Source organism: Sinocyclocheilus grahami, unplaced genomic scaffold (genome assembly GCF_001515645.1).
Source record: "Sinocyclocheilus grahami isolate Dianchi unplaced genomic scaffold, SAMN03320097.WGS_v1.1 scaffold1431.1, whole genome shotgun sequence".
Taxonomy (NCBI): Eukaryota; Metazoa; Chordata; class Actinopteri; order Cypriniformes; family Cyprinidae; genus Sinocyclocheilus; species Sinocyclocheilus grahami.
This window is the reverse complement of record NW_015506610.1, coordinates 161,413-185,397: the sequence shown is the minus strand read 5'-3', so window position 1 is coordinate 185,397 and position 23,985 is coordinate 161,413. Positions and strand designations below refer to the sequence as shown.

Sequence of the window (23,985 nt, the reverse complement as noted above, 5' to 3'; positions counted from 1 at the left end):
GAGTCAGTGTAATATGGCTTATAGTAAACCTTCTATCCACAACTTAGTCATGTCTGGATTTCACATTTCTCCCACCACACGATTTATTTCAAACCATTTGTCATTTTGACATTTTTCCCATTCTGCTTGCCATTTATCAAATGAACTACTCATCAGGAGCTTGAGATGTTTTTTTTTACTCTGAAATGTTCTTCAAAACATCTAGGACTTCATGGATTTGGAATGATATAAAGGTCATTATGATGGTTGAGAGAGTGAATCCTTAAGGATTTTCCATTTTTTATGAACTATTGGCTTGTCATGACATTATTAGTAAAAAAAAATTCCCAAATCCCAGTTTTATTTAATTGTAATGGTTGAATTATAAATTAATTGATTACTAAAATAATTAAAAACGATGAATTAAAATGTATTAATTAAACGTTTAACAAAAATAACAATTTGGGGCACAACTATAGCGTAACAAAATTTTTATTTCCTCGAAAATCATGTTTTATTTTTTCCCAAATTCCATGTTTTCCATTTAAATTTTTCTGGATTCCATTTTAATTGTTAAATTAAATTTTAGTAATCAATTAACTGCAAATCTGCATTATACTATTATGACTAGTTTCTGCGATTCCATCCGCGTTTTCTGCATCATGGAAATCACAGAATCCTCAAAGCGCCAAATAAATACTTTTAAAACACTAGAGAAGAGAAGGGCTTTTATACCTCTCTGAATAAACCGCGTCGCTCTGAGGAAAATGGATCTTCAGATGCCAGTAGAATCGTCCTTCCCTGCAGGAACAAAACCAGAAAACTGAGTTAAGCTTCCCAGAACACCATCCGGACCGCATACTGCACTATATGTCCCGCTCCGGAGTGACTGACTCACATCAGAGCAATAATCAGATCGATGAGATGTTCTAACAGAAAGGCTGTTGCTTTTTTCCTAGAAGTTTAGTTTGACAGCCAACAGCAAATGTGTTTTTCCAGTTAGGAAACTCTGATCATCAGCATCAGTATGTACGACAGTCAATGGTGGACAGAAGCACAGGCCTGTCTGGCATCAAACGTCGCTATTTACTGGAACAACATGTTGGTGCGTTGATGGGCCAGTGTTGCTAATGTAATCGAGAAGGTGTGCGTTTGGAGGGAGCGAATCGATCCTGGGCATTACAGTTATGATGACGACAATTCAGCTGGCTGAAAGCCTGGAGCTGAGCACAGACAAAAAAAATTAAGGCTTTCTTTACTAGATCCAAAGAACATGAAACAGCGCTGACCGCTTCCACAGCTGCTGCTAAGAGTTTTATGTTCTTAATGCAACACACATCAGCATTCGATTGAGTCAAGCTTGGCTCTGTCAGTGCCATCCTGGCACTGTTCGGCTTCAATATGAGGATGAACAGAAGAAATACAAGCCCCCGGAGTGCTGTGATTTGGCTGGGCAGGATCCCACCCTCTGTGCCAGCTGCATCTGCTGAAGACTCACTGCAGTTTATCCAATTCAGGTTGAAGCAATAAGCCACGAGATCTGCTTCGCAACTCAGTTGAGCGGAGACCGATTTCATGCAAATGAGCAATGATGCCAAGCAGAAACTATAAATGGGATAATTAAATCACAGTCGGTATGAACACTCAGTAATTGGAGGATGTCTAATGGTTGCCAACCAACGTAACTGCAACGATCGATCAATATTCAATGCAACTTGTCACACTAATAGAATACAAATCTTCTTGCGTCAGACCAAGGCTGCATCTCATTGCTAGTTTTACTTGATCTTAGTGCTGCGTTCGACACCATAGATCATGACATACTTATAGATCGATTACAAAACTATACAGGTATTCAAGGACAGGCTTTAAGATGGTTTAGATCCTACCTGTCCGATCGCTACCACTTTGTTTATTTAAATGGGGAGTCATCTCAATTATCACCAGTAAAGTATGGAGTGCCACAAGGATCTGTCCTAGGTTCTCTGCTATTTTCAATATACATGTTGCACCTTGGTAATATTATTAGAAAATACGGGATTAGTTTCCACTGTTATGATGAAACGAGAGCATCAGTGTAGCGAAGATGTTGCTTACGGCGAAACTGAAACCAAGTCGTTCACACAGAACGCATATTTATCACATTTTCTAGCGGGGCATCTATCAGCGTTGCACTCACGTCTCACACAAAAGAGCGGCATGTTTAGAAAGCCATGTCAAATTAATGTAAGTTCAACTTTGAAAAAACATGTCTCAACACTTTATGGCGGTTTTCCCCCATCCCACTGTATCTCATGTTTTAAAATGAAGAAAGTAGCCTACTCTTTGTGATTGGTTTTCGGTCCTTTGTATTAAGCTATACATACATGCATGGTGCTGTTTTTTTCTAATTGTTTAAGCAACTTTATTAATTATATATGGTTTATAAACATTATTTTAAACATTATGCACTTTTTTCAAAGATAGACGTGTTATTTTATTACGCTTTGAAGAAAAGTGCATAATATTTTGCTCGATGCGCCCTCTTGTGGCCTCAGAGAGAAGCCAAAAGCTTTTTTCCTCCTAACTGAAATTATGCCTTTTAAATTTGAAATGATCATATTTAAGTGGAAAATTCAAATTTAGTTTTTCAGTCATTTTGACAGCCCTAATATACATGCATACATACATATACATACACACACATATATACATTTGTCTTTGTCTTAGGTTTGTCAACCTAAGAGCTTATGGTAAGTCTGTTTATAAGTTATTGAAATTTTGAATAAAAAAGGGGGAAAGCATAGAATTTTACTTCTGGAATCAGACTGTTGCACTGAATCGCAGCTCATCCGGCAGATTTTAACACCATGACTGTTTGTTTGATGAGCTCTTAACATTACATGTCTCTTGTTTAACTTTGCATGAGTCAAAATGCTGCAAAGGTGAAATAAAACACTCAGCGCCGACTTATTTGCTACATATGTCACGAATCACATGACTAAGATGAGAAGAATCACTGACATGCCTATCATCTGCCAGCTCATCTGCTTCCATCCAACCCCGTGTGCCAATCCCAGAAAGAGCTTTCGCCAGGACTTGAGCGTGCACACCAAACCAGATGGCACTGTTTCACAACCAAAACATTTTATCAGCTCCTCCGAAACGCATTCTTCAGATGCGAGATCAGATATGAAGGTTCTGGCAGGAGAGTTGGGACTCAGTTTCCAGCCTGAGGTGGGCAGCGCCGCGGTGGAGGAGTGTTTCTTTCGCAGGTGTAAAGACGCTCCCTCCAGGCAAAGGAGTTTATGGGTTTGCTCGGGCTTGGTGGCCCGCTGCAGCTCAGGGTGGAGGCGTGGTGGAAAAGGCCCGGAATACCAGGTGCAAAGGCATTGTTACGCCTCCAATGGAAACTTGTATTTTTTTTTACTCTAATGGAAAAAGGGATTTTCTTTCTCAACATTTTTGGCTTGCTTTCTAGTAGAAATGACCAAGTACTCTTAAATCAAGATACTTAAGGATCCAAAATATCATAATATATAATTCCTGCTTGCTGAGAAATTGATTAAAATGAATATCTACCAATGGAGCCAGAAAAAACAAACTATGTAATCTGTGTCTAAGAAATCTAGCAGGTTAAAGGCCCATTCACACCAAGGACGCTAACTATAAAGATAACGATAAAGATATAGTTCTAAAAATCGTTCTCAGTATTAAAGAATAGCAGAGTCCACACCATAGCTATAATGATAAAGACACAGAGAAACGATATCGTTGGAATCCCTTTCAGAACGATTTTCCAGCTGATGAACGATACAAACATTGACACCCAATCAGAATCAATCCTGCTGTAACGAGCTCAAGAACTTAAAGTGGCAGACGTGCGTGCGCTTAGAATAAACAGACGATATTGTCCGCTGGTGTGGATGCCAATATCATTATCTTTATAGATATTGTTCTTGGTGTGAACAGGGCTTAAGGCGTTAAAGGTATTCAAATTCGTTAAAACCCTTGTGAACATACTTATCTGAGAGAGAAGAAACAGCACGGTTGCTTATTATTAATATTTGCTAAGTCAAGCATCTAAAATCTTATATAACTTTATATTCGTATAGAAATAAGACAGCGAGAAAAGTATATGCACTTTATGACGTGTTTTGACCATTTGGGACATATTTTTTGTAATAACAAAAAAACATTTTTTTGTTATTACACAGAGTAAAGTACCAAGAAAAAGGTACCATTGGGTACTGGCACCAAATTTTAGGTACCGATGCCGGTTAAAATGTGAACGCTACCCAACCTAATTATAAAGCGTAGTCACAGTAGTTATCATCAACACAGTCAATGCACATTATGCACTAATAATTACTCAAAATTGCTGAAAATATAGTGAAACTGCTGTCTATCCTACTTAAACACATTCAAACATACTGACAGCGCAGAGTTGTTTGGACCTATTGAGTTCCATGAACCATGTGACCGCATGGCGGCGAGATCAAAGCATGTCGCAACTCAACAGCTCTGGTAACATCCAAGTAACCACCCAGAACACTCTAGCAACCACATATTAACACATCAACAATCAATCAACACCTTAGCAACGGCATAGTAATGTCCTGGAAACCACCACTCCAACCAAGCAATTGCTTAGTAACACTGAAGCTAGGGCTGGGCAATTTGGCAAAAATTTTAATCTCGATTTTTCCAGAACGTTTGACCGATTCTCGATTTTTTTTACGATTTTTAACTAGTCAACTTGAAAATGTAACTACAACATGATTCAAGTAACTTTTTCTTTAATAACCCTCTAGTTAAAGAAAATTCTATTCCAAGTGCAGCACACATGAAGTTGTCAACATGATAAATGTTAAACAAATCACTTGTTAAATATCTTTGCAGAAAATATGCATGAACTACAACTACATATTGTACAAACTTGTCTTATACATATGTGTTTAGAAATAAAAAATCTCAAAAGTCAAGGTAATTCAAATTCAAAATTACTGAAGGTATAACACCAGTAGACTAACTGTTCTGTAAAAACAAAAAAGCTTTCAGCCTGTCAACATGATGCTTTACAGGTTTTTTTTATTTGATTGCGCTGCTTTTTCATCGTTTTTTCTATGTAAACATGGACGTGTTTGACTGTTGTCTCACGCATGAAACGGCAGTCTAAAAACACGGCGCTCAAGTTAAAAGAAGTTCACTCCCATCTTCTTGCATGTTTTTCCTATTCCACTGCCCGCGTCACATCCCGTCAACACAAAAGCGCATTCTGCATATTTATGGTCCTTCACAAAGCGCGTCACACGAGCGGTTAATCACGTGCGCCGACATGCGGTTCGATTGTTCTTTTCGCTTTACTGTTATCAACTATTGATTAGGTAATAATTGAATAGGTAATATTTCTATTCAAAATTGCGATTCCTCGATTTCTAAAAATAAAATTGGTGCAAATTTGCAAAACATTAAATTCGAATTAATCAAAATCGGGGAAATCACCCAGCCCTAACTGAAGCAATGATCAAGAACACCTCCTAGCAAGCACATTGCATCAATCAATCAGAACACCTTAGCAACTCCATAGTAACGCCCTAGAAACCACCACCAACAACCTAAGAAACCGTTTTTACAAATTGTTCAAAATTAAGGGTTTATAGTGTTTAGAAAAAAAAATCTGCCAATGGGGTCAGAAAAATGAACTAGTTTTCAGTTTAAATTAAGTTCTTTTTTGATGCCCAATTTTGAACCATTTCTCAGAAAACAAGACTCATCTAACTCATCTATTTCACACAAAATATAAGTGAGCTTTCGAATCACCATCCGCACAGGTTTTGTTGTTCATAATGATGCTGGAATACAGAAGGAGATAAGGATTCTTCAGCGATGAGCTCAGGTCATCCCGCTTATTCACCTGTTGTAGGCCCTGGGCGAGGAAAAATCATAAAGTGCTGTCTTAGCTTTCACAACACCTGGTTAGCCCTCAGCTACAGCTCCCAACTGATCGATCACGTCCAGATCTTTTCTCAAGCTGTCAATGAGGATATCAATGACGATAATTCATATGCATCCACTGAGAGACAAAACACCCTCCTGTTTCTTTAGAGAGAAGTATTATGTTTCCTATTTTTACCAAAAATAGGGTGTTGTGAGCACACGCATAATGTAATGTCTGTTTCATTCATACTTGAAGCCAGAGGGCGCTCTTGCGCATAAACTCCACATATGCGTCACAGAAGTAATAAAACCCATGACTTTCCAGGAAATCCCTAATATAAACAAAGACATCCAGCTATCCCTGTGACTGAGTAAAAAGAAGATTGAACTGTTTTCCCGAATATCAGCAGCACGTTTGTAAAGTAATACTGTATTCATAGAACAGTTCAGTAAAGTAGTAGTTAGTATCAGGTGCTTTACATTTTAGACAATATTAATATTATAACAATCATGACTGCTTTCCTCTATTTTGTCAACGAAAACAGTTTCAAACAGTAGAGCCATTGAAAGTCTCAAAGCAACAGTTTCTGATTTGTTCCTTTTGTTCCATTTTTTAACAAACTATGACACGACAACTCATAAAAACATTCACTCACTCCGTCCCTAAGTGAAATAGCTTTTTAGAACAAATCACTTGACTAAGTAATTCAATGACGCACTCTTTAAAATTTGCCGCCACCTGCTGGCAGTTTTAGAATAAGAGAGAGTGACGGAGACTGAATGCTGTTTTCGTTTACAGTCATGATTGTAAAAAAAGTTCTGGTTAAAGAGATAGATTGCGTTTATAAATAAGACTATTAGGAGTGAAATATGTGACCCTGGACCACAAAACCAATCTTAAGTTGCACGGGTATTGTTACGAACGCTAGGGGTCAGCCGTAACAGGAAAAGGAAGAGAGTCCTCAATAAAACACAAAGAAAATTCACTTTTGTAGCTTTAACACAGATTTATTAGATTGAATTTATAGTGAGAACTATATATATGCAGTGTTATTTTACATTAGATTATTAATTTCTTTACCTGAATACTGTTAGACTTACCTGAAAAATATAAAGCACTGTTTATTTCATTTGTATCTTTGTTCTGTTATTTATCTATGCTTGTAATTTACTTGCCGACAAAATCACCCCAATCATAGATTATTTTTTTCCAAATAGAGCTATTGAAGTCATCTGATTTTTTTTTTTCATATCGCAATATATAAATCGCATAAAAAAATCATAATAATATCGCAATGTGAATTTTTTCCAATATCGTGCAGCCCTAGTTTAGAGGCTCCAAAATTGGGACACACAAAATATAAAACGAAAAGAGGCGAGCTGTCTAATCACCATCCGCACAGGTTTTGTTGTTCATAATGATGCTGGAATACAGAAGGAGATAAGGATTCTTCAGCGATGAGCTCAGGTCATCCCGCTTATTCACCTGTTGTAGGCCCTGGGCGAGGAAAAATCATAAAGTGCTGTCTTAGCTTTCACAACACCTGGTTAGCCCTCAGCTACAGCTCCCAACTGATCGATCACGTCCAGATCTTTTCTCAAGCTGTCAATGAGGATATCAATGACGATAATTCATATGCATCCACTGAGAGACAAAACACCCTCCTGTTTCTTTAGAGAGAAGTATTATGTTTCCTATTTTTACCAAAAATAGGGTGTTGTGAGCACACGCATAATGTAATGTCTGTTTCATTCATACTTGAAGCCAGAGGGCGCTCTTGCGCATAAACTCCACATATGCGTCACAGAAGTAATAAAACCCATGACTTTCCAGGAAATCCCTAATATAAACAAAGACATCCAGCTATCCCTGTGACTGAGTAAAAAGAAGATTGAACTGTTTTCCCGAATATCAGCAGCACGTTTGTAAAGTAATACTGTATTCATAGAACAGTTCAGTAAAGTAGTAGTTAGTATCAGGTGCTTTACATTTTAGACAATATTAATATTATAACAATCATGACTGCTTTCCTCTATTTTGTCAACGAAAACAGTTTCAAACAGTAGAGCCATTGAAAGTCTCAAAGCAACAGTTTCTGATTTGTTCCTGAATGAATCTGCATTTTTTAACAAACTATGACACGACAACTCATAAAAACATTCACTCACTCCGTCCCTAAGTGAAATAGCTTTTTAGAACAAATCACTTGACTAAGTAATTCAATGACGCACTCTTTAAAATGTGCCGCCACCTGCTGGCAGTTTTAGAATAAGAGAGAGTGACGGAGACTGAATGCTGTTTTCGTTTACAGTCATGATTGTAAAAAAAGTTCTGGTTAAAGAGATAGATTGCGTTTATAAATAAGACTATTAGGAGTGAAATATGTGACCCTGGACCACAAAACCAATCTTAAGTTGTTACGAACGCTAGGGGTCAGCCGTAACAGGAAAAGGAAGAGAGTCCTCAATAAAACACAAAGAAAATTCACTTTTGTAGCTTTAACACAGATTTATTAGATTGAATTTATAGTGAGAACTATATATATGCAGTGTTATTTTACATTAGATTATTAATTTCTTTACCTGAATACTGTTAGACTTACCTGAAAAATATAAAGCACTGTTTATTTCATTTGTATCTTTGTTCTGTTATTTATCTATGCTTGTAATTTACTTGCCGACAAAATCACCCCAATCATAGATTATTTTTTTCCAAATAGAGCTATTGAAGTCATCTGATTTTTTTTTTCATATCGCAATATATAAATCGCATAAAAAAATCATAATAATATCGCAATGTGAATTTTTTCCAATATCGTGCAGCCCTAGTTTAGAGGCTCCAAAATTGGGACACACAAAATATAAAACGAAAAGAGGCGAGCTGTCTAATCACCATCCGCACAGGTTTTGTTGTTCATAATGATGCTGGAATACAGAAGGAGATAAGGATTCTTCAGCGATGAGCTCAGGTCATCCCGCTTATTCACCTGTTGTAGGCCCTGGGCGAGGAAAAATCATAAAGTGCTGTCTTAGCTTTCACAACACCTGGTTAGCCCTCAGCTACAGCTCCAACTGATCGGTCACGTCCAGATCTTTTCTCAGGCTGTCCATGCTGCAGAAGCCAAAGGACATCGAGTACTGTAAAGATGCTTGAGGAACAGAGTTATCAACGCAGATCCAAGAGCTCAAACTGACTTTGTTTTAGCCCAGTCTGGAGAGTTTGTGGCAAATTTAAGTCTTGCATTAAACGGCTTGTGTTGATCTGAACTGGTACTGAAACACACAAGTTTTGCTCAATGCAGAACACAGAAGGTTAATCAATGTAAACAACGAACAGATTAAGAAAACCAACAAACAGCAGAGTTCAGGTTCAATCAGAGCCATAGGCTTGGCTGCAGACAAGCACACGCACTCTCAGACCAAAAATGCCATGAAAATTAACAAAAATGCCCCATAAATTCAATACAAAGGGGCAAAAAATGCCCCTGCACAATTAAACAATGTATTACAGCTGTCGTGTGAGTGTGCACGCTCGCGAATTTCCTCATCATTAACAACACAGTGCAGACACGATGTAAATAAAAGATTCATTTCATAGCTTCTGTGATTATAACGGGAGTTTTTGCATAACTTGTGCTAGACTAGACTAACGTCATGGACCAACATGTTTGTCTGTGAAGCCAGAATGTGAACGTAGCAAAAACATTGTTTTCTATATCAATATTAATAATCCTTATTACAATATAAAGAGCTATAGTCTTTAATAATGATTTTTGTCATAATATTGCAGCTCCTGTTTTGTATAATTTAGATAGAATTTTAAACAGTCTATAGTTATTGACAAATTTTGCTTAAAATATTGATTAAAGTAATTGGGTAAATTTAAGTATTTGACATTAAAAACAACATAGTATGGTGAATGAAACAATGTGCGTTGAGCACAAATGTTTAATCAATGTAAACAATTAACAGACTCTGAAAACCAACAAACAGCACAGTTCAGGTTAAATCAGATGGCCTTATAAGAGAGTCATTTCAAAAAGATGCTTGAGTAACAGGCACCCCAGAGCTGTGGTTGAGTATTATCAGGAATTTTATTATGTCACTCACAGGAAAACATTATGAACAGAAACAGGCGGTTGGAAATATAACCGTGTCCCAGCTGTTCAATTTACCAATAGCATTTATTTGCAGCACACAGATACAGTAGATGCAGTCGACATCTGAGAACAGCAACAGGTTGAATAGCAGGTCAAAGCATTAAATGCATTAAAACAGTACACAGTTGCCTATTAGTAATGCTTGCCAAGTCAAGCATCGCTATAAGTAAAATCTGTATGGAAAAGCTTGATATACTCATAAACATATTTCATAGACAAAATTCACAAGTTTATGCACTTTATGACGTTTTGACCATTTGGGCACAGAGGCAAGAAGCTGACATAACTAACCCAAGAAAGAAAATAAAAATGTTGAACCCACAACTGTTAAATGTTTTAAAGGGCACCTATTATGCAAAATTAACTCTTTCCCCGCCAGCGTTTTTGAAAAAAGTTGCCAGCCACCGCCAGCATTTTTGATGAGTTTCACTGAAATTTCATGGCCCCTAGAATATTTAGTTGTATGAATATCCGAACATGCAATACATCAAAATAAAGAACAGACCCTCTACTTTTAAACAACAACAAAACAAAACCTATTTTATTCTAGCTTCAAGCATTCTTTTTTATCAACACTTGAATGTAGGTAGGTTTCATTTTTTATCAAATACTACATCTGGACCATATTCAGTAATATTATCAAAACAAAGATGCAGTAGATCATCCATCATCCCCCCCTAAAGCTTGCACAGTCCTTTATCACTTCCTGGATCAACATTTCACTCTGTAGCATTAGGCAGTTTTCATTTATATGCCGTTAGTGTTGATGATCGCATTATTTTTCATATGCATATGCGATATGAGATTACTTGTTTCTGCGGCTTCCTCACCTGTGCTTTTGATCGAGTGATTCTAGACTCATTCAGGATATATAATCTGCATAGCAACGCCCTGGCAACTTCATATCGCAATATATAAATCGCATAAAAAAATCATAATAATATCGCAATGTGAATTTTTTCCAATATCGTGCAGCCCTAGTTTAGAGGCTCCAAAATTGGGACACACAAAATATAAAACGAAAAGAGGCGAGCTGTCTAATCACCATCCGCACAGGTTTTGTTGTTCATAATGATGCTGGAATACAGAAGGAGATAAGGATTCTTCAGCGATGAGCTCAGGTCATCCCGCTTATTCACCTGTTGTAGGCCCTGGGCGAGGAAAAATCATAAAGTGCTGTCTTAGCTTTCACAACACCTGGTTAGCCCTCAGCTACAGCTCCAACTGATCGGTCACGTCCAGATCTTTTCTCAGGCTGTCCATGCTGCAGAAGCCAAAGGACATCGAGTACTGTAAAGATGCTTGAGGAACAGAGTTATCAACGCAGATCCAAGAGCTCAAACTGACTTTGTTTTAGCCCAGTCTGGAGAGTTTGTGGCAAATTTAAGTCTTGCATTAAACGGCTTGTGTTGATCTGAACTGGTACTGAAACACACAAGTTTTGCTCAATGCAGAACACAGAAGGTTAATCAATGTAAACAACGAACAGATTAAGAAAACCAACAAACAGCAGAGTTCAGGTTCAATCAGAGCCATAGGCTTGGCTGCAGACAAGCACACGCACTCAGACCAAAAATGCCATGAAAATTAACAAAAATGCCCCATAAATTCAATACAAAGGGGCAAAAAATGCCCCTGCACAATTAAACAATGTATTACAGCTGTCGTGTGAGTGTGCACACTCGCGAATTTCCTCATCATTAACAACACAGTGCAGACACGATGTAAATAAAAGATTCATTTCATAGCTTCTGTGATTATAACGGGAGTTTTTGCATAACTTGTGCTAGACTAGACTAACGTCATGGACCAACATGTTTGTCTGTGAAGCCAGAATGTGAACGTAGCAAAAACATTGTTTTCTATATCAATATTAATAATCCTTATTACAATATAAAGAGCTATAGTCTTTAATAATGATTTTTGTCATAATATTGCAGCTCCTGTTTTGTATAATTTAGATAGAATTTTAAACAGTCTATAGTTATTGACAAATTTTGCTTAAAATATTGATTAAAGTAATTGGGTAAATTTAAGTATTTGACATTAAAAACAACATAGTATGGTGAATGAAACAATGTGCGTTGAGCACAAATGTTTAATCAATGTAAACAATTAACAGACTCTGAAAACCAACAAACAGCACAGTTCAGGTTAAATCAGATGGCCTTATAAGAGAGTCATTTCAAAAAGATGCTTGAGTAACAGGCACCCCAGAGCTGTGGTTGAGTATTATCAGGAATTTTATTATGTCACTCACAGGAAAACATTATGAACAGAAACAGGCGGTTGGAAATATAACCGTGTCCCAGCTGTTCAATTTACCAATAGCATTTATTTGCAGCACACAGATACAGTAGATGCAGTCGACATCTGAGAACAGCAACAGGTTGAATAGCAGGTCAAAGCATTAAATGCATTAAAACAGTACACAGTTGCCTATTAGTAATGCTTGCCAAGTCAAGCATCGCTATAAGTAAAATCTGTATGGAAAAGCTTGATATACTCATAAACATATTTCATAGACAAAATTCACAAGTTTATGCACTTTATGACGTTTTGACCATTTGGGCACAGAGGCAAGAAGCTGACATAACTAACCCAAGAAAGAAAATAAAAATGTTGAACCCACAACTGTTAAATGTTTTAAAGGGCACCTATTATGCAAAATTAACTCTTTCCCCGCCAGCGTTTTTGAAAAAAGTTGCCAGCCACCGCCAGCATTTTTGATGAGTTTCACTGAAATTTCATGGCCCCTAGAATATTTAGTTGTATGAATATCCGAACATGCAATACATCAAAATAAAGAACAGACCCTCTACTTTTAAACAACAACAAAACAAAACCTATTTTATTCTAGCTTCAAGCATTCTTTTTTATCAACACTTGAATGTAGGTAGGTTTCATTTTTTATCAAATACTACATCTGGACCATATTCAGTAATATTATCAAAACAAAGATGCAGTAGATCATCCATCATCCCCCCCTAAAGCTTGCACAGTCCTTTATCACTTCCTGGATCAACATTTCACTCTGTAGCATTAGGCAGTTTTCATTTATATGCCGTTAGTGTTGATGATCGCATTATTTTTCATATGCATATGCGATATGAGATTACTTGTTTCTGCGGCTTCCTCACCTGTGCTTTTGATCGAGTGATTCTAGACTCATTCAGGATATATAATCTGCATAGCAACGCCCTGGCAACCACCCAAAGCAATTTAGAATTGAGCTGGTCAGTTTTGCACAGGCAAATAGCAATCACAGTATCTTTAAAAAAAAAGTTTAAAAAATGTAAAGTGACATGACATGTGACCAAGTATGGTTGCCCATGCTAGGAATTAGTGCTCTGCATTTAACCCATCCTAAGTGCACACACACACTGTGAACACACACCCGGAGCAGTGGGCAGCCATTTATGCTGCGGCACCCGGGGAGCAGTTGGGGTTCGGTGCCTTGCTCAAGGGCACCTCAGTCGTGGTATTGAAGGTGGGAGAGAGCGCTGTACATTCACTCCCCCCACCTACAATCCCTACCGGACCTGAGACTCGAACTCACAACCTTTGGGTTACGAGTCCAACTATTAGGCCACAACTTCCCCATTAGTAGTGTACTTATTAATAAGCTGTAACAGCCGAATCTGTTCAAAAAAAGGCCCCAAACCCCACGAGGACTTGTTCCAAACAGCAGCGTAATGAGACCTGCAAAAGTCAACATGACTTCAGGCGAGTCCTGGCGCTCAGTCATCGAACAGCGTGTCCTGTTCAGCAATGAATTTGTCATTCTACAGGACGTCCCAAAGGTAACAGCACGTATGCGCTCAAACGGTGAGCCAGTACAGAGATGACGTAGGCTACTAATGGTATGTCTAATGGTACTAATCTGTATTAATGGTGCCAGTACAGAGAGAAATGAAATGACCAGGACACTGAGAAAATCCAGATGCTACAACCGCACCGGGCGACGGCAAAACACAGCAGCAGACAGGAAAAATCCTGGGTGTCCCCACTGTAAACCCAGCAAGCACATGGACACCGTGTTCCACCCGCGTTCCACGAGATGCCAAAACGAACGCTGTTCATCATTTCCTAAAGAATTTGCGAATTCTGCAAAGTGGCTTGTTAAGGAGCTGACAGCGATCCTCCAGAGGACGCACACGCAACAGCTTTACAGTGATTTAGACACATTCGGGGGCAGTAAAACTTCATCTACAACACATGTTCCAGCAGTAAACAGCACGCCAACAAGGAGCATCCTGGGACACAACTGAAGCTGTGAACTTTGACCCAAACGCAAGAAAAGCGCCATGCTGCTATCGGTCAAGTTCGCGCCACATGCGTCCGATGTGTGTCATGGAATCTGAACGCTCGTTTTCATGAAACACAAAGAGAGAGAGACATTCTTGGCTTTATTGTCTGCATCACGCCCGCTGCTAGCACAACTGTCGCAGACGGACCCTGGCGAGCCGCGAGTATCTGGCCCGTCGCTAACCATGTGCAGTTACTCAACATCTGCTTCTGATATTGTGTACTTGGTACATTCTGAAATGATTTCTCTCCCGCATTTGTCCTGCTTCTGTCGGTCGTACCAGTGCATGAATGAGATTCAGTTTAATGTCATCTGTATCTAATGTATCTAATGTAATTAGATACGGATCATCACATACTGTACATAAACATCTGCTATAGGGCTTGACATACGCTTTCAGTCAAATAAGTTCTGATCCACATTGCAGCTTATTTTGGTCAAGACATGCCCACTAATAAAAGAACATATGACTGACAAGTAAAGCAACCAATCTCTGTTCTGATGAAGTGTTAAGGGCAAGATCATCTGATATTGATTACTGTATAATAAAATAGAAGAAAAATGAAGCTGACACAAAATGGGAAACCATTTTGAATGTTGTTGACCTTATTGTGACTGATTTAACTATACAGACGTTTATTCATTTTACAAATTTGACCTCGCAAGTTTTTTATTAAAATATCATGGCTTCAAGAATATCATAACTTGACCTTCTAGTGAACTGATAAGACTAATCTATGATGCCGTATTTCAGACTTCAATCACTTTGTGTGCTTAAGCCCTGTCCCTTTTGTATAATTAACCACAAGCTTGCATTCAGACCTGCCTCCATCCAATCGTTAACCAATAGATGGAACCAAGACCCCGCCCTTTTTCGTTTTTTGATCAAATTACGTCCCAAACTGGAAGAACAGATGTGTCAATAGGGTTGCAAAGGGGTGGAACATTTCTGGTAAATTTCCGGAAACTTTCCAAAAAATCCCTGGAATATTCCAAAAAAATTCTGGAAAGTTTCCAAAATTTCTGGAATATTTCCGAAATTTACTGGAAATGTTCCACCTTTTTGCAACCCTACGCGTCAATAAGACTTCTCTGTGATGATGTATTTCATATTTCTTCAATCATTGCGCTTGCTTAAACCCCGCCCCTTTCGTATAATCGACTGCAAGCTTGCATTCAGATCTGCCGCCATCCAATCAGCAACCAACGGATGGAACCAAGACCCCGCCCTTTTTCTTTTTTGATAAATTTACGTCAGTTCAGAAGAACAGATCTGTTGTTAGTTCCGTTACATCGGGACTTTAAATCACAGCGCAAAGTACAGAAAATCCCAAACTTCAGAGAAATAAAACACTTGATGCCACTTAAATGCTAAACTTTGTTCTTACTTCTTGCTTTGTGAACCTGGTACGACGGCCTCGTTTCCAGATGGACCAATTTGAAAAAAAAAATGGTACTTCACTCCAGGAAGCTGACAGCCAATCAGATTGCCAGATCAAAAAGTCTGAAAGCTTGCGACTTGTCCCAAAACAACTACATTAAATAATTATAAAAATGGGACAAGGCATCAGAAATATGAAGTCAACTATATAGTGATTCATAATTTCTGCATGACCCTGACCTGTGGAAAAAGAAGGTTTTTTTCAGCTGGACGTATGTTTCTCTGATTATTCTTCATTACAGGTGAAGCGCTAAGTTACAAATGATTATAACACAAGCTATTTGTGCTAAGGTTATTGATGATTCATTAAATCACTGATTATTTGTTGTGTTAATATTTAACCCGATCAGGAACAGTAATAAAGCAAGCAAACAACAAATAATTAACCTAAACCAAATATGCTGCAGCACCAGTTCATGGTAAAATTTTATTTTAATGCAAATGCCACTTCTACTATTTGAACTGAACTGAGCTGGATGATCACTGAATTCAATGTTGTTTTTTTTTTGCATTAAATTATTATTTTTTTGCATAAAAAATTGCATTTTTGCAAATTTTGCATTACTGACACTATCTTACTATTTAATACTGTAAAGCTGCTTTGACACAATCTGTATTGTTAAAAGCGCTGTATAAATAAATGTGACTTGAGTTGACTTCAAACATCATTATCCAAATATTGCTAAATATAATGCCAATAAATACAGCTGAGATTGACAATACTGTTATTTCAATAGTATACTTCTAATTTGCCCACACATTAATGTTTTTTAGGTTTTATCAACATTTAATTACTACACATGCTGACTACAGCCACTCACAAGCAGCCCGGCAACCCATTCAGCCAATCACAGTGCTCCTGGAACTCACTCGACTAATCACAAGCATTCAGCCAATCACTAATAACCTGGCTCACTACAGCCAATCACAAGCACCCGAGCAACGCCGCCAGCCAATCACCAGCTCCCATTCTGCCTCCAAATATAGAATGAACACACAAATTAAATAACAGAATCCCATTGAGCAGAAGCAGAAACGGTCAGGGTGGGTCAGCCGGACCAAAAAAAAAAGTTTAAAAAATGTAAAGTGACATGACATGTGACCAAGTATGGTTGCCCATGCTAGGAATTAGTGCTCTGCATTTAACCCATCCTAAGTGCACACACACACTGTGAACACACACCCGGAGCAGTGGGCAGCCATTTATGCTGCGGCACCCGGGGAGCAGTTGGGGTTCGGTGCCTTGCTCAAGGGCACCTCAGTCGTGGTATTGAAGGTGGGAGAGAGCGCTGTACATTCACTCCCCCCACCTACAATCCCTACCGGACCTGAGACTCGAACTCACAACCTTTGGGTTACGAGTCCAACTATTAGGCCACAACTTCCCCATTAGTAGTGTACTTATTAATAAGCTGTAACAGCCGAATCTGTTCAAAAAAAGGCCCCAAACCCCACGAGGACTTGTTCCAAACAGCAGCGTAATGAGACCTGCAAAAGTCAACATGACTTCAGGCGAGTCCTGGCGCTCAGTCATCGAACAGCGTGTCCTGTTCAGCAATGAATTTGTCATTCTACAGGACGTCCCAAAGGTAACAGCACGTATGCGCTCAAACGGTGAGCCAGTACAGAGATGACGTAGGCTACTAATGGTATGTCTAATGGTACTAATCTGTATTAATGGTGCCAGTACAGAGAGAAATGAAATGACCAGGACACTGAGAAAATCCAGATGCTACAACCGCACCGGGCGACGGCAAAACACAGCAGCAGACAGGAAAAATCCTGGGTGTCCCCACTGTAAACCCAGCAAGCACATGGACACCGTGTTCCACCCGCGTTCCACGAGATGCCAAAACGAACGCTGTTCATCATTTCCTAAAGAATTTGCGAATTCTGCAAAGTGGCTTGTTAAGGAGCTGACAGCGATCCTCCAGAGGAAGCACACGCAACAGCTTTACAGTGATTTAGACTCATTCAGGGGCAGTAAAACTTCATCTACAACACATGTTCCAGCAGTAAACAGCACGCCAACAAGGAGCATCCTGGGACACAACTGAAGCTGTGAACTTTGACCCAAACGCAAGAAAAGCGCCATGCTGCTATCGGTCAAGTTCGCGCCACATGCGTCCGATGTGTGTCATGGAATCTGAACGCTCGTTTTCATGAAACACAAAGAGAGAGAGACATTCTTGGCTTTATTGTCTGCATCACGCCCGCTGCTAGCACAACTGTCGCAGACGGACCCTGGCGAGCCGCGAGTATCTGGCCCGTCGCTAACCATGTGCAGTTACTCAACATCTGCTTCTGATATTGTGTACTTGGTACATTCTGAAATGATTTCTCTCCCGCATTTGTCCTGCTTCTGTCGGTCGTACCAGTGCATGAATGAGATTCAGTTTAATGTCATCTGTATCTAATGTATCTAATGTAATTAGATACGGATCATCACATACTGTACATAAACATCTGCTATAGGGCTTGACATACGCTTTCAGTCAAATAAGTTCTGATCCACATTGCAGCTTATTTTGGTCAAGACATGCCCACTAATAAAAGAACATATGACTGACAAGTAAAGCAACCAATCTCTGTTCTGATGAAGTGTTAAGGGCAAGATCATCTGATATTGATTACTGTATAATAAAATAGAAGAAAAATGAAGCTGACACAAAATGGGAAACCATTTTGAATGTTGTTGACCTTATTGTGACTGATTTAACTATACAGACGTTTATTCATTTTACAAATTTGACCTCGCAAGTTTTTTATTAAAATATCATGGCTTCAAGAATATCATAACTTGACCTTCTAGTGAACTGATAAGACTAATCTATGATGCCGTATTTCAGACTTCAATCACTTTGTGTGCTTAAGCCCTGTCCCTTTTGTATAATTAACCACAAGCTTGCATTCAGACCTGCCTCCATCCAATCGTTAACCAATAGATGGAACCAAGACCCCGCCCTTTTTCGTTTTTTGATCAAATTACGTCCCAAACTGGAAGAACAGATGTGTCAATAGGGTTGCAAAGGGGTGGAACATTTCTGGTAAATTTCCGGAAACTTTCCAAAAAATCCCTGGAATATTCCAAAAAAATTCTGGAAAGTTTCCAAAATTTCTGGAATATTTCCGAAATTTACTGGAAATGTTCCACCTTTTTGCAACCCTACGCGTCAATAAGACTTCTCTGTGATGATGTATTTCATATTTCTTCAATCATTGCGCTTGCTTAAACCCCGCCCCTTTCGTATAATCGACTGCAAGCTTGCATTCAGATCTGCCGCCATCCAATCAGCAACCAACGGATGGAACCAAGACCCCGCCCTTTTTCTTTTTTGATAAATTTACGTCAGTTCAGAAGAACAGATCTGTTGTTAGTTCCGTTACATCGGGACTTTAAATCACAGCGCAAAGTACAGAAAATCCCAAACTTCAGAGAAATAAAACACTTGATGCCACTTAAATGCTAAACTTTGTTCTTACTTCTTGCTTTGTGAACCTGGTACGACGGCCTCGTTTCCAGATGGACCAATTTGAAAAAAAAAATGGTACTTCACTCCAGGAAGCTGACAGCCAATCAGATTGCCAGATCAAAAAGTCTGAAAGCTTGCGACTTGTCCCAAAACAACTACATTAAATAATTATAAAAATGGGACAAGGCATCAGAAATATGAAGTCAACTATATAGTGATTCATAATTTCTGCATGACCCTGACCTGTGGAAAAAGAAGGTTTTTTTCAGCTGGACGTATGTTTCTCTGATTATTCTTCATTACAGGTGAAGCGCTAAGTTACAAATGATTATAACACAAGCTATTTGTGCTAAGGTTATTGATGATTCATTAAATCACTGATTATTTGTTGTGTTAATATTTAACCCGATCAGGAACAGTAATAAAGCAAGCAAACAACAAATAATTAACCTAAACCAAATATGCTGCAGCACCAGTTCATGGTAAAATTTTATTTTAATGCAAATGCCACTTCTACTATTTGAACTGAACTGAGCTGGATGATCACTGAATTCAATGTTTTTTTTTTTGCATTAAATTATTATTTTTTTGCATAAAAAATTGCATTTTTGCAAATTTTGCATTACTGACACTATCTTACTATTTAATACTGTAAAGCTGCTTTGACACAATCTGTATTGTTAAAAGCGCTGTATAAATAAATGTGACTTGAGTTGACTTCAAACATCATCCAAATATTGCTAAATATAATGCCAATAAATACAGCTGAGATTGACAATACTGTTATTTCAATAGTATACTTCTAATTTGCCCACACATTAATGTTTTTTAGGTTTTATCAACATTTAATTACTACACATGCTGACTACAGCCACTCACAAGCAGCCCGGCAACCCATTCAGCCAATCACAGTGCTCCTGGACCTCACTCGACCAATCACAAGCATTCAGCCAATCACAGTGCTCCTGGAACTCACTCGACTAATCACAAGCATTCAGCCAATCACTAATAACCTGGCTCACTACAGCCAATCACAAGCACCCGAGCAACGCCGCCAGCCAATCACCAGCTCCCATTCTGCCTCCAAATATAGAATGAACACACAAATTAAATAACAGAATCCCATTGAGCAGAAGCAGAAACGGTCAGGGTGGGTCAGCCGGACCAAAGCAGAAGTCATTTATCATCATCAGCTGAGACGAAAACCCTCAACATCAGTGTCCTGACTGCACTCAGCAAGAGCGCCACCATGTGGCTCACAGCAGAACTGCAGACAACTGGGATGAAAACGGCATGTTTTTGACATAAATGCACAAGGGCCGGATTCACCAGACATTCTGAAGACCAAAACTTTTTATTTTTAAATATAAATATTAAATATACATAGACCGACAGATGGACAAATTAATCAAATTAAATCAACTAAAAGTATTTTTTTATTCTTTTCTAACTTATGAATAAAATTAAGAATATTTTGTATTCCCAAAAACATTTCTTAAGAATGTCCTTCCCGTCAAGACTTCTTATGATTATTATGGCTTATTATGATTAATACGATAAGATGTTTTTCATTAAACTGATAAGCAAGTCTTTGGTAAAATAGTATAAAATACCCAAATATTAAATTATTATTAAAATATGAATAAATTATTTATAATTTTTTAATTATTAAAATAATTCTTAAAATTGTAAAATTATTTTTCTTCTTAAGAAAATAAGATGACTAGATTATGACGCACACCCTTTAATAATTAGATATTAAATAATAGATAGTAATTTCATGTTGTTATATTAATAATATTCAATCTTAATAGTATTACAAACGAATATACAGACATTAAATAGATATTAAAATATCATTTTAAACTAAATTATCATTATGACAATTTTTCATTTTAAATTATTAGAATTTTCTTTAAAAAAACAAAAACAAATGCTGCATAATGATGCACACACCGAACTTTAATAATCAAGTGTTATATAATAGATAGTAATATATATATATATATATTAAATTAAATAGACAATAAATGATTATTATTCAAATATTACATTTTTCATTTCAAATTAATGGCATTTTCTTATTATCTACTTAAGAAATAAAATATGTTCTGAAGAGAATATTTGAGAACTTGTATCTAGGAAGTTTCTTATGAGCTGCTTAGAATTGATCTTAACGCAATCATTTCTTGAATTAGTTTTATATTTGACATTATAAGAACGTGGGACAGATATTGGGACTCTTCCCAGTCAACTCAATGCAACCTAAAGACAAATATTCATAAGCCCGGAGACTTACGCTCTTCTGAAGATGGTGCGGTTCTCCCGGTGTTTGCTGAACACTTTGGGCAGAAACTTCAGGGTGACTTTGACTGCTCTGGCTTTTCTGATCATCCACATGCCCTTAAATACACAGGACGAAACAGAGCCCATGTTTGCACCTGGTTTTGATGTGTGCATCAGGAACAGATCTTCACAGGCCTCACCTCCTTCAGGTGTCGATGGCTGCCGAGCATGACGGCGTCTCTGTTGGACTGCTGTGACAGTCGAGCCGTGTCCTCCAGAAACCTGTAATCTACACCACAGCACCTCAGTGATCACATCCATCCAGCTGTTTCTGTAAAGACGGAGCAGACAGGCTACTCACCGCTGAGCAGGCTGATTTCATTCAATTCAGCGAGAGGGACAAACGCCGTCGTGTCCCGAACACCACAGCATCCCGACAGAGTCTTGTGCTGCTTGACGCAAGCCAAACTACACAGAAAACCAAACAATAACCCAACAACACTAAAAACACATTAAAAGAAAGTTGTACTGTTATTAAAGTGTCAAAACTTATTATAACTCAGAGGTTCGATCGCAGTACTAACACCAAAATGGCGGAATACGTAACTCGGGGGAGAAGAATTGTTGAATAAATTGTTATTTTTGTTTTCTTCGCGCACAAAAAGTATTCTCGTAGCTTCTCAGAATTGAAGTTGCGCCATTGAAGTCACATGGACTGCTTTACACGTTATGGACATTTCTGGACCTGGGAACATTACAGTCAGAGAGCTCTCAGATTTCATCAAAAATATCTTAAAGGGGTCATATGATGCTTTTTAAAGATCATTATTTTGTGTATTTGGTGTAACAGAATATGTTGACATGCTTTAATGTTCAAAAAACACATTATTTTTCAAATACTGTACATTATTGTAGGTCCTCTATGCCCCGCCTCTCTCAAACGCTTCGTTTTCTACAAAGCCCCTCCTTCCGACAAGCAGTCTGCTCTGATTGGCCAGCTGACCCAGTGCATTGTGATTGGCCGAACACCGCAAGCACTCGTCGGAAATGTAACGCCCCTTACCATAATCGCGAGCTTCATCTTTCAAAATAAATGTAAAGACAGAGCCCGAAAGGGGAACAGAGTTGCGTGACAGACACAGTGATGAAGACAGCTTAACCTTGCCACGGTTAAGACAGCTGACCCCACAGTGATGTGATGCGTGCTCTCTCTCTCTCTCTCTCTCTCCCCCTCTCTCTCCCTCTCTCTCCCTCTCTCTCCCTCTCACACACGCGCGTGCGCACGCACACACACACACGATGCGCAAAACTCTGCATTTGAACAGTCAATAGCAAATACTTAAACTAATAACAAAACAGTAGCTGATTCAGAAGCGCCAGATTGTCATAGCAAAGTCAGAATGACCTCCCCTCCTAGGTTCACGAAACGGTTGTCCATAAAATGCATTGCTGTTCTGTTGTAAGTGATCTTAAAGATTCCTAAATGCATCTACTTTCGGAAGGCCAAATAAAGTGCTTTTGCTTTCGCCTAGAAACACACAGCGTCTCCCTGACATGCTGCTTCAACACTAACTGCGGTTACTGAAACCACGCCGCCTTTCTTTGCTAAACATTTGGGAGCATTATGCAAATATTTCCACATAGTGAGGTAGATATGTGGGGGCGTGTTAGAACGAGGTGTTTTAGGGGGGCGTGGCAGAGTCTTAACTTTGATAAAGAATATCTCTTTGGTTTTGAGACTTTAGTCTTTGCAACTTCAGGGATCTTATCTATGCACAATCAGCTTGTAACCGCATCATATGACCCCTTTAATTTGTGTTCTGAAGATGAACGGAGGTCTTACGGTCTTATTTTCATTTTTGGGTGTACTGTCCCTTTAAATAATAGATCAATTATAAACAGGGGTCTGATCACAGCATTAACACTGACTACAGTGATGCAAGACTTCACAACAGCATTACACTGATTGTCATTAATAGTGTACAATAAGCCTGTGTAAAGTTACAGCCAGGTGTGTGTGTGTGCGTGTGAGAGAGTGTGTGAGTGTGTGTGTGAGAGAGAGTGTGTGTATGAGTGTGTGTATGAGTGTGAGTGTGAGAGAGTGTGAGTGTGAGCGTGTGTGTGAGAGAGTGTGTGAGCGTGTGTGAGCGCGTGTGTGTGTGTGTGTGTGTGTGAGAGAGTGTGTGTAAGTGTGTGTGTGAGAGAGTGTGTATGTGTGTGTGTGTGAGTGTGAGAGCGTCTGTGAGCGTGTGTGTGTGTGAGAGAGTGTGAGTGAGTGTGAGTGTGTGTGTGAGAGAGTGTGTGTGTGTGAGAGAGTGTGAGAGAGTGTGTGAGTGTGTGTGAGAGAGTGTGAGTGAGTGTGTGTGAGAGAGTGTGAGAGAGTGTGAGTGAGTGAGAGTGAGTGTGTGTGAGAGTGTG

General features: G+C 38.7%; 1 protein-coding gene across 2 annotated transcripts in view; it reads right to left on the bottom strand.

The window, feature by feature from the left end:
- LOC107570246 (box C/D snoRNA protein 1-like) overlaps positions 1-23,985 on the bottom strand; it is a 45,136-nt gene that overhangs the window by 19,590 nt on the left and 1,561 nt on the right. Inside the window, exons 3-6 of one of the 2 annotated variants that reach the window (XM_016256455.1) lie at positions 21,929-22,035; positions 21,768-21,856; positions 21,581-21,684; positions 715-780 (exon numbers count right to left, since the gene is read on the bottom strand). In XM_016256455.1, the coding sequence (XP_016111941.1) occupies positions 715-780; positions 21,581-21,684; positions 21,768-21,856; positions 21,929-22,035 (366 nt within the window). The remainder of the gene's footprint in view (positions 1-714; positions 781-21,580; positions 21,685-21,767; positions 21,857-21,928; positions 22,036-23,985) is intronic. The other variant, XM_016256456.1, reaches the window with a different exon arrangement.